General features: G+C 37.7%; 2 protein-coding genes across 2 annotated transcripts; both read left to right on the forward strand.

Moving 5' to 3' along the window:
- Positions 1-1,764: 1,764 nt before the first annotated feature.
- LOC114722026 (extensin-1-like) lies at positions 1,765-4,364 on the forward strand. Its single transcript, XM_028907931.1, has 3 exons — positions 1,765-2,539; positions 2,581-3,572; positions 4,066-4,364. The coding sequence occupies exons 1-2, from the start codon at positions 1,765-1,767 to the stop codon at positions 3,540-3,542; spliced, it is 1,737 nt and encodes a 578-aa protein (XP_028763764.1). The 3' UTR covers positions 3,543-3,572; positions 4,066-4,364.
- A 5,629-nt stretch (positions 4,365-9,993) lies between these two features.
- LOC114721965 (extensin) lies at positions 9,994-11,759 on the forward strand. The gene is made up of 2 exons (XM_028907859.1): positions 9,994-11,060; positions 11,412-11,759. Exon 1 carries the CDS (start codon positions 10,176-10,178, stop codon positions 10,824-10,826), a length of 651 nt encoding a protein of 216 aa, XP_028763692.1. The 5' UTR covers positions 9,994-10,175; the 3' UTR covers positions 10,827-11,060; positions 11,412-11,759.
- Positions 11,760-12,003: the final 244 nt, after the last annotated feature.

Genomic DNA, 12,003 nt, shown 5'->3' on the forward strand with positions numbered 1-12,003 from the left:
ATATGTTTTAAATTTTTTTATTTTTGCAGAAATATTTTAGTCTCTCAAAACATATTTTCATCACCGACACCTGCCACAAGTTATAACGAAGAATACTGTTAGAGATGGCACGTGAGAGTTAGTGGTATCAAAAATATCATTATTTGATTGAACCACCGACTAATGAGCATTTATCATCAAAATCGTTATTTCGTACAAATAATAATAACTTCAATTTTAAAAAATAATGGCTAGGAAATTGTTTTCTCTTTTTCTAGCCATCACCTAGTTTGTACATGTGGAGTCATACTTTGTCACAAACTAGCTTTTTCGGCCTGAAACAACAAACTTGCTGTTCAAAGTTTGGATTTTAATGACAACTACAAAAGTTTTAACGAAAAGCTTGATTTCGTGGAAATTGATCGTCCCTAAGCCTTCACCAAAAAAATTTTTTATGACATTAAATAGCAAAAAGCAAATGAATTTTTTTTTCCTTTGTGGTGAAGCTAATTGCTATTGATTGTCAACTTATCAATTGTCTATATAGCAATAGCTTATGTGAAAACTAGATTATGGCACCTATTTTGCACTAAATTTAATATATTATACTCCTCCGATCCTAAATGTAAGACCATTATACTAGTGTGTATAAGGGTCTTACATTCAGGACCGGAGGCATAGTATTTACTGTTTATAGTTTATAAATAATGTTTTTAAAATTATATTATATTATAGATTTTGTAGCTGGCCCAAATATATATAGATTTTGTGTGCATCATTAACTTAATGTGTTTATTATGTCTGGAAAACCAAATAGATTTTGATGAATAGAGTGATTAAGTGATATGTATTTAAATTATCATCATTCTGTTAACTAAAGTTATGAGGAAATTCGATTTCCAAATCTTCTGCCGGGAATTACGTTATGTAAAATATAGGACCCAACATGTATATGATTGTTCAGACAACAAAGTTACCCCGCATATTTTAAATGATCTGTTTAAAAACTGATTCATTATATTATGGAGCATCATGATTCAAGAACATAATGCTTTATTATATAATATATATATATAATATTATCATATTCTAAATTGATAAGATCTCCCCGGTGCAAAGCTTATTACATTAATCATGCTTAATTAGCTTCCCCTTAATTCACCTTGTCCATAGATTCCGTACAGTTCTTCTTTGTTAATTATCTAAGGGAAAAAAATCACCGACAGTTGCATGACAATGTTGCTTCTTCCTCCCGGTCCTCCTCCTTAGTCCTTACTAGTTACTATGGCCATAATAATGATAAAAAAAAACTAATAATTTTAAATCATGCAGGCTTTTGTTCATTTACGAGAGAGATCTATTGAAGAAACGACAAAAATAAAAATTAACCATTTAATGTAACAAAGAAGGCTTTTGTGCTTGAATATTTCAATTCCAAAATCAAAAGACTTAAAAAATTAAAATATTGTCTTGTTTTTTCCTTCTACAAAGTAAACAGAGATATTATAATTTATTCCCAGCTTTGCTTGCACCTTCTTTTCAAAATATAAATCCGCGTTTCCAACCCCACTTTGGATCCCAATGTCCCAACAAATCAATCAATGACTGCTCTTTCATATGAAAAAAAAAAAATCGATGTTCATTATTCAATAATGTAAGGACATTGATCAAGACAAGGTAATAACTTTTACTAGTGAATTTTTGTGGGGTGAAAAGGGTAAACAAAGAAGCTATAAGAAGGGAAGCTCTTGCTCCATAGATCACAGCCCATAACAACTTAACACAATGGGGTCCCTAATGGCCTCTCTCACCCTTGTATTGACTTTACTTTCTCTTACCTTCCCTTCTCAAATTTGTGCTGATCACTACATGTACTCTTCTCCTCCACCTCCCAAGAAATATCCTCCGGTGTCTCCTCCCTACCATTCTCCATCCCCACCATCACCGATTTACTCACCTCCTTCCCCATCTCCTCCGATTTACTCTCCTCCCAAGGGTCCTTCCCCATCTCCTCCGTCTTACTCTCCTCCCAAGGGTCCTTCCCCATCTCCTCCTTCTTACTCTCCTCCCAAGCATCCTTCCCCATCACCTCCGTCTTACACCCCTCCCAAGGGTCCTTCCCCATCACCTCCGGCTTACACCCCTCCCAAGAGTCCTTCCCCATCTCCTCCTTCTTACTCCCCTCCCAAGGGTCCTTCCCCATCTCCTCCGTCTTACACTCCTCCCAAGGGTCCTTCCCCATCACCTCCGTCTTACACTCCTCCCAAGGGTCCTTCCCCATCTCCTCCGACTTACACTCCTCCCAAGGGTCCTTCCCCATCACCTCCGTCTTACTCTCCTCCCAAGGGTCCTTCCCCATCTCCTCCGGTCTACTCTCCTCCTAAGGGCTACCCTTCTCCATCACCTCCGGTCTACTCTCCTCCTAAGGGGGGTTACCCTTCTCCATCTCCTCCGGTCTACTCTCCTCCTAAGGGTTACCCTTCTCCATCTCCTCCGGTCTACTCTCCTCCCAAGCATTACCCTTCTCCCTCGCCTCCGGTCTACTCTCCTCCTAAGGGGGGTTACCCTTCTCCATCACCTCCGGTCTACTCTCCTCCTAAGGGTTACCTTCTCCATCACCTCCGGTCTACTCTCCTCCTAAGGGGGGTTACCCTTCTCCATCTCCTCCGGTCTACTCTCCTCCCAAGCATTACCCTTCTCCCTCGCCTCCGGTCTACTCTCCTCCTAAGGGGGGTTACCCTTCTCCATCACCTCCGGTCTACTCTCCTCCTAAGGGTTACCCTTCTCCATCTCCTCCGGTCTACTCTCCTCCTAAGGGTTACCCTTCTCCATCACCTCCGGTCTACTCTCCTCCCAAGCATTACCCTTCTCCCTCGCCTCCGGTCTACTCTCCTCCTAAGGGTTACCCTTCTCCATCGCCTCCGGTCTACTCTCCTCCCAAGCATTACCCTTCTCCCTCGCGACCCGTCTACTCTCCTCCCAAGCATCACCCTTCTCCCTCGCGACCCGTCTACTCTCCTCCCAAGCATCACCCTTCTCCCTCGCGACCAGTCTACTCTCCTCCCAAGCATCACCCTTCTCCCTCGCGACCAGTCTACTCTCCTCCAAAGCATTATCCTTCCCCATCACCTCCAGTCTACTCTCCACCAAAAGCTCCTTACCATTATCCATCCCCTCCTCCACCTCCTAAGAAGAGTGGTTATCCTACTCCATCACCACCAGTCTACCCTCCTCCCAAGCATTACCCTTCTCCGTCACCACCAGTCTACCCTCCTCCCAAGCATTACCCATCTCCGTCACCTCCAGTCTACCCTCCACCAAAAGCTCCTTATCATTATCCCTCTCCTCCACCACCTCCTAAGAAGAGTGGGTACCCACCTAAGACACCTTCCCCCCACCACCATCACTACCACCACCACCACCGCTCCCCAGCACCACCAAAGGCTCCTTACCATTATCCATCTCCTCCTCCGCCAATGAAAGGGTATCCTCCTAAGACACCTGTCCCGCCGCCTCACACGCCCTATGTCTATGCTTCACCACCCCCTCCCTACCACAACTAAAGAATGTCTTTGCATAGCTAGAATCTTTATGTAAGCTTCTCTTCCTCTTTATAAGAGAAAGTAGCTTTTTTTTTCCTTTGAATTTAGCATACTAGGCAAAACTTCGCAATGTACGCCACACTTCACAAATGAGTGAGATTGCAAGCTTACTATTGTAGTAATGAACGTACATACTGACACTGGGATAGCCATTGCTTATGATAAAAATAAACATTTCAAAACTTCAATTTATGTGTTTTGCTTACAATTTTAATCAGTTATTCATTAAAAATTTCTTTAGGTGCCGTCATTGTGTAAGAGAGCAAAAATAGGTTTCATGTAAAATTTGCCCTTTTCTGAATTATTAAGAATTGAAAAAAAATGCTTTTAAACTTAATTTGTTTTGAGTCATTTTTTTGCTAATTATTATTCTTCTTGGTATTATGATTAGTTATATTAATAATTAATTACATGATTGAGGGATCGATATACAGATGGGATGGACTAGCTAACAGAGCTATAATTTTCATGTTTAACTTTGCAGGGTTTGAAGAATATGTATTGAGAGAAATAAAAAAAGCGACGGAATGAAGGAAGCATAAAATCCACAAACGAAGGATCAACACAATGGAGGCAAAGTTTCCCGCATTTTGTCTTTAAGAGAACATAACGCTATATATGTTAAGAGTTAATTTACCTAGTTTCCCTGTCTCTTTCTGGTTGGAGTGGGTAGTGTATTTAGAAAATTGTAAGCTGTAAGGCACGTTGTGCTTTTATATATATATGGTCCCCATATGTACTGCCTTCTGTTACTTCAATATCAATGGTACGACATTGCATGCATGCACTGTTGACTGAAAAGTCGGTGGATCCCTTTAAATGTCCAGACTTTATTAAGACATCAAGAATAAGATTTAATTGCTTTAAAATTTATTAACAAGTAAAATAAGTAATGACAAGTTTTAGAGTGAAAAATGATAACAGATTCAGGTTTATTACTTGTCATTGAAATTTTCTGATGATTAAATTTTTTTCTTGAAACATCTTGATAATTTTTCCTTTCTACTATTCACCAAAAACCCATAAACCCACCCTTAGTTTAATTTTCTCATCGTTATAGCTTTTCAAATAAAATACTACCTCCCTTTGATTATATTTATAAGACTTTTTTGTAGACTACAAATAAAACCTTATCATTAGGATCGGAGGTAGTAATAGGCACTTCATTAATTAATGAGATTGAATTGCGATTTTTAAATCGTGGGCCCATCTTTAAATTAATGGCATGAATCAAATCTAATTGAGATCAAAACCCACAATAATTTAGATTTAATAACTGCTGGTTTCATCAATCAATTTTTCCTATGTGTCATTTCAAAAGGAAAAAAATCCGCATATCTTTACTTCTGTGCGCGTAATTGCGGTAGTTCAGCTTCTGAAAGTTAAACCTGAATTTCAAATTGTAAATGAACCCAAAATATTAGCCATGATGCAACATATGTAATAAACGGTACTATCTCTCATTCTCAATATAAAATCTAATTTGTAGTGTGATTAAGAAGCAAATGAAGTGTGTGCGTGCGCATATATAAATATATATATATATATTTGGAAGCACGCTATGTATGTGCAGCAGAAGAGTATGGGATAATGCTCTGTTCATCTGATTCGTTGAAGGAGTTGCGCGGGCCCTTTTGACACTACTGTGACTTTGATATTTTCCTCAATTGAGCGGTCCAATTTAATTTGCAATCACATTCGTTTTCTTGCTACGAAACAAGATAATCTATTTCCTTATGTCTGCACCCAACATGGTAGGACATATCACTGTGGAAACCAAGCAGCGGAATTTGATGGGAAAGAAAGGAACAAAACTGTGGCAATTGCCAGTCTTTCTTTTTCGCTTTTTTTTTTGGGGTTCGAGATTCATTGGACTTTTGTCTAATGGTAGTATTCTAATTAGTGATGGCCACTTAATATTGTGAACTGTCCTATAATTCATGCAACCAGAGAAACGGATTAAGAGTAGGAACAATACACATTATTGTGGTCCTACGTATACGATGCATCTGGTTGTGATGTTAGTTAAATATATTGATAACTAAATGTTTAAATTTTAAAGAAATCTTGTTCGGTGTTTGATGATACAGGTAAATTAATCTTATTTATTTACAGTTAACTTTTTCCCAAGATCCATTTGGAGTGTTTAGCCTAATTTAAAAATATAAACAAACTATTCTCACATACTTATCTATTATAAAATTATTTTTAAAACCATGTTTTTACCACTTGGGCAGAAGAGACTGATAATGCTTGGCACCGACAGCCTTGGAATGCAAAGAAACCAGAAATCACTTCTGTAGCTCCTCAGACCTGTCCTCCTCATAAAATCCATCTGTGATATATGTTGAAATGAACCAAGGATGTCAGTGCTCATGCCTTTTGGGATAAAAATGAGATATTAACAAGCCTCCAGCACATTTGGAACAGTAACCAGATTCTCTCATGCTCAAAGTGGGCCGGTCCACATTCGCACTGTTTGCCTTAGGCTCTCACAATGGAAAACCTGTTCGCCCTACCCAGCCGTACAAGAGATTTATGGGGCTAACCGACGGCTTAGTTTTCTCAGCACGGACGGTTAAGATTGGCGCAAATTAGGCAGGATTTTAATCAGGAGCACGCGTGGATGGCAGCCGGGGGCAGTTTTATTGGATCGTTTGGAGTGAGAAGGAAATTAATTTATATAACTTATACATGAGCAATCAAAACGAACTTGTTTTCTTGTATACCTAACCGTGGGATTTTTGTAATGAAAATTAATTTAATTTCTTCAAAAAGGTGAGTCAAACTGTCCTTTGGAGTTGCTAATTTGGTCAAGACGAGAGCATATACGATGGGCAGAGCAGAACATTGACCTTTCCTTATTCTAAAAAAAAGCATATAGATTGGGGTAAAGTAGTAGGAGTTTAGGTATTTTTTGCTTTCCACAGCCATCTCACTGTTGAAATCTCTCAACTAGCTCTCTTGACTTCACATTTTTTAATCTCTCAAATTCTTCTCATGCTCATCAGGACACATAAATATAAAAGCGTGCTATGAAGATATTCGTACTTCTTTTCACATGCGGAAATATGAAATATGATATTTATAAATCTCATTTTATTCTGTCGTTCTCTTATTTGTTGTATGCATATAATTGAATACAATTGTAAATCGATGATTATTTTCCTCTTTATTAACCAATGCATAAATAGAACAAATGAGTTTTCATTTAACTTCGGAGACAAAATTATAGTTAATCAAATGAATTTAGGGTAAGAGATCTTAAATTCATTCTTCAATTATTCTCAAGAGCTGAAGACCAAAGTAATTCAAACAAGAAAATCATATCATAAGGTACAAATTATTGATTAGAATTATTTAAAAAAGACTCGGTTTTTTGGTCCTTTAATCGTTCAACATAAATATATATTTTTATTTTTTATATTGACCACTTAATAAATGTGGATTATGAATGTATATTCCAATACAAGTTGGCAATAATATAATAATGAAGTCGGTAGAATCGATTGTCGCAAATTGCTTATATACAAATATAGGTCATTATTCGTACACCAATGTCATCGACGACTTAATTAATTTGCAGAGACATTTTCTTAAAATTCATTTGGTAAAAGCCAATTCAAACCTTAAAATGCGTGGCCTTTTGTGGGGTCTAGCTACTATTCCCTTCTTTTTTTTATTCAAGCTATGATTCAGAACGCTCATGCCACCAACCCTCCGGATTTCAAATCATGATTTTCTTTCTTACACACACACACACATATTACCTTCTTCTCTTGTATTAATAAATTAAATTTCAATATAATTATGATTACTCGATGGTCTTTAATGTTTGTATTATATAAATACAAATAAGAACTATTATTCTGCCTGCCTGTTGTTGACAAGGATGACGTACACTAAAAATTATTAATAAAAGGGGCTTGTTCATTAAATTTAGATAATTGAGCCAACCATGGCTTTCATCATAGATTTCACGCAACATGCAATTAATACACATTGCATGAAGCGAGCAACTAATTGGTAGATCTAATACCTATTAATTAGCCTCAGTTTTAGACTAGCCTGGTGAAAGTGGCTCCATAAAGGGCTTGAATTATAGGAGACCCAGTTCTCTTGTTATTATGTATAGTATATCCGTCACACATTCTTCTTGGATACAGCTCTTTGTAATTGAAATCTTTTTTTACTCGTTTTATCTCATTTAAATTATGCATTTCGAAGAGTTATTATCCTGAATTAATACAAATGGAAAGAAAATTGAAGTCTGTGTGTGTGTGTGTGTGTGTGTGTGTGTGTGTGTGTGTGTGTGTGTGTGTGTTGGTGTCGTTTTCAGTTTAGAGAAATGAAGACAGAAGATGAGATAGGATTGGATTGGTCATCACCTACTCCTCCTATAAGCTGAGAGAAGAATGATCAGAGGCACGTGAGAGGATGGTCTGACCATTGTGTCCCACAAGCAGAGGAGACCACAGGGTCATTAATTATTATAGTGACCAGAGGGTAAAAAACGACAGCAACAATAAACCAAATTACCATCAAGGCAAAAATCTCTGGTGAAGCCTGGCTCCATATACCGATCTGTTTTAAATTTTTACATATTTTTACTTTTTTTCACCGAACCTCATTTGTATATTCTTTTTCTCTTAGGTTAAATGTATTCCTTCGGGATAATCCGAGGGTTCGGTAGATCTTTTTCTTCACTGTAAAACTCTCCCGAGCAGTGCATAAGACTATTCGTTTTCTTTTTATGAATGAGCACATATTTGAAAAAATATATCAAACTTCTTGCATTTCTTAAAGTAATTTTACTAGTAACTGAACATTAATTAATAGAAATAGTGAAATTTTGTTTACATATATACGTTATATTGACTGGTCATTCCTTCGTATAAACATATATTTGCCTCGGAGGAATCTTTAAGGTGTGATACTTGATATTGTGAAGCTTTTTGGCCTTTTTTTTTTTTAAAAACGTCTGTTCAGCTTGACAAAGGAATAAAATTAGTTAAAAAGTTTTGCATTTAAAATAATCATATGTGATTAACTGTAAGAGAAGTACAATTACGGCTGTTATTATATTTATTAAATCAGGCTCACTTTGACATATTATTTATCTATTTATATCCGGTTTAAAAATTTGGATATTATAAAAAATAGGCCTTGGTCAAAATTAAGCAGCTTATTATTTTATAACAAAAACGTCGTCATCAAATAGCTAATAGCTAGCTAGCTAGCTAGCTGGTTATGTTGAATCGTACTCCGTAACAAAATAATATTACTTCGTGCTTTATTTAACTTGAAGAGCAAGTAGGATTTTCGTGAAAAGAATGTTTTATGCATAAATAACCATTATTTCCAATCCTGTAAACTAGCTCCAGGAGGATATCGTTAATCAAAATCTTCTACAGATAAGAAAAGTAATAGTTTTCATTAAATTATATTGTCCGGCCCAGATGCAAACCTATTCTTGGTGATTAATTTAAGCAGGAAACATATTTGAATATTTGCAATATTATATGAGTTAATTAAAGATCTCCTGGCTGGTGATGCCGGTGGGCATCTGGTTTATTCACATGCATCTGTAATCCGTTTTCCTACTTGTTTATAAATTTCATTAATCCTCCAGATCTTTGCATTATTAATTGGGTAAATTATTATTAAGATGTCTAAAGAACTGCTAGAGCAACAGGAATTAAAAGAACATTAATATGTGCTTCGAGAAAGTTAAGAAAAAAGTAAAACGAGTTCATGCCACTGCAAGATCGTCCTCTCTTTATTCTGAAGGGCTTCATTATGCTAAAAGAAAACTATTTCTTGACGGTGTCGGTGTGTGCATATATATAATATATATATATATATATCGAGACAGAGAGAGAGAGAGATTAGGCTATACAAGAAAAGTCTTGCAAGTTTCTAATATCATACCCAAAAATCAGACCAAGTTATAGCAACCAGCCTCGGTGGATAGAAGAAAGCACAATGTGAATACAAATCAGTTTAGATATCGAAGAATAAGACTTTGCGGAGGAATATTGAATTATTAGCTAAAATGATACCAAAGCCAAATGAGTAAAAAATTGAAATTTTTTGTCCTTTATTTTCGATTCTTCGTATGCAAAGTAATAGTAGGGTCAACATTGATAACTGCTTTATGTGGCCTGCTGAGCTTGCACACCACTATATCTGAAAAAAGAAACAGCCATTGGGATCGCAATGGTCCAACCAACTCAATGATGTGTATATTCTTCGAAACAAGTTATTACTGGTTTTTTACTTGTTCAAAGTGAATTTAATTAGCAAGATGATTATTAATTAATTCCTGAGTGAATTGGGGTTGGAGTGGGTAAAAAGAAAAGCTATATAAAGCGATGCTCTTGTTCTCTTAAAAACCACAAACCAGACCCATTTGAAAGGCCAAAATGGGTTTCCCAATGGCTTCTCTCAGCCTTGTTCTGGTTTTACTGTCTCTTTTGCTTGCCCTTTCAAATCTCTGCTGACTACGTTTACTCATCTCCTCCACCTCCTTACCACTACTCGTCTCCTCCGCCTCCGGTGTTCTCGCCGCCGCCTCCCAAGCTCCCTATCATTATGCTTCTCCTCCGCCACCAACTCACTCTCCCCCTAAGAAACCCTACCACTACCCGTCACCACCACTCCTCCGAAGAAGCCATATCATTATGCTTCCCCGCCGCCGCCGACTTACTCTCCTCCCAACATCCTTATCATTATCCTCTCCACCACCACCAACTTATTCTCCCCCTAAGAAGCCCTACCATTACTCGTCACCGCCACCACCTCCAGAAGCCTTATCACTATGCTTCACCTCCACCGCCGACTTACTCTCCTCCACCACCTTACCACTATCCTTCGCCGCCACCACCAACTTACTCTCCTCCTAAAAAACCCTACCATTATCCGTCACCACCTCCTCCAAAGAAGCCTTATCATTATGCTTCTCCACCACCACCAACTTACTCTCCCCCTAAGAAACCCTACCATTATCCATCACCACCACCACCCCCGAAGAAGCCTTATCACTATGCCTCTCCTCCGCCACCGACTTACTCTCCTCCTAAGCATCCTTATCACTACCTTCGCCACCACCTCCATACCACTATCCTTCTCCTCCACCTCCAGTTTACTCTCCTCCTAAGCATCCTTACCATTATCCTTCTCCTCCTCCTCCAAAGAAGCCCTACCATTATTCCTCTCCCCGCCACCAGTTTACAGTCCCCCTAAGCATCCCTACCATTACCCGTCTCCACCGCCTCCAGTCCACTCTCCACCACCGCCCAAGGCTCCGTACCACTACTCATCTCCTCCACCACCACCCAAGAAGCCTTACAAGTACTCCTCTCCTCCTCCTCCAACCCCTGTTTATTCTCCTCCTCACAAGCCCTATGTCTATGCTTCGCCACCCCCTCCTTACCACTATTAGTTAGTGGTTTGCATGGCCATTGCTAGCATCTCACTGTAACTTTCTTTCGCCTTTCTTTCATTTGTTAATTATTAGCTTTTTTTTCCCAATATCTTAAGGCTTGATTTGTGTGGAAAAACTCATTTAACGTATTTAGTAATTATATTAGATAGCGTGATAGCTACGCACTCCATAGTTAAAAAAGGGTTTCAAAATTTTGAAGTCTGTCATTTTTTTAAAAATAAAACCATATCATGCCGACTTGTTTGCTATTTTCACATCATGTCTTTTACTTATTATAATACGAATTCTTCAGATACCTTTACTATATTAGCTAGGGAGGACAAAATTAAATAAACTGTATTAACTTTTTTCGCTTGATAATTAATGCTCATGTTACGTTGTAGGTTTGAGCAGAATAAAGAAAGCAATGGAAGGAAGGAAGCAGTTTACAATTGAGGAAAGAAGAAGCGAAGCAAATTAAAGTTTCCACGTCGTCCGTCTTAATTCAGAAATGATGTTTTATATATAAATATTCATCAGAAAATAAAGTGTCAATTTAAATTGTGTCTTTTTCTTCTTTGGCGTGAGTGCCGTATTTATTTAAAGCTGTCAGGAGCTGCACCGAGATGGTCCACATGTACTCGTTCCTTTTTAATCAATGGCACATGCATGCATATACTTTGCGCAGTTTTCATCCTGCTGCCTTCTCACAGCAGGTTTCTGAAAAGCAAATAAATTCATAATATTCCCCATCAATCTCTGCCTCTGTGACGACCTCGCTCGTATGTGAAGAATATTGAAGATGTTACTAGTGCCTTGTAAATAAATATATAGTAATAAAAAATTGCATGTCAGGCCAAAAAATAATATAAAAGTTGCATGTACTGTTAGGTAATAATTGTAAAAATGTAATAAGTATTACATATCTCATAATTTATGCAATATTAAAAATTCCTTTTCCAGAGCATGAACAGGCCAATTGCTACGCAGGAGAAT

This window comes from Neltuma alba, unplaced genomic scaffold, assembly GCF_004799145.2.
Source record: "Neltuma alba isolate B1F8T4 unplaced genomic scaffold, ASM479914v2 tig00012081_pilon, whole genome shotgun sequence".
NCBI lineage: Eukaryota > Viridiplantae > Streptophyta > Magnoliopsida > Fabales > Fabaceae > Neltuma > Neltuma alba.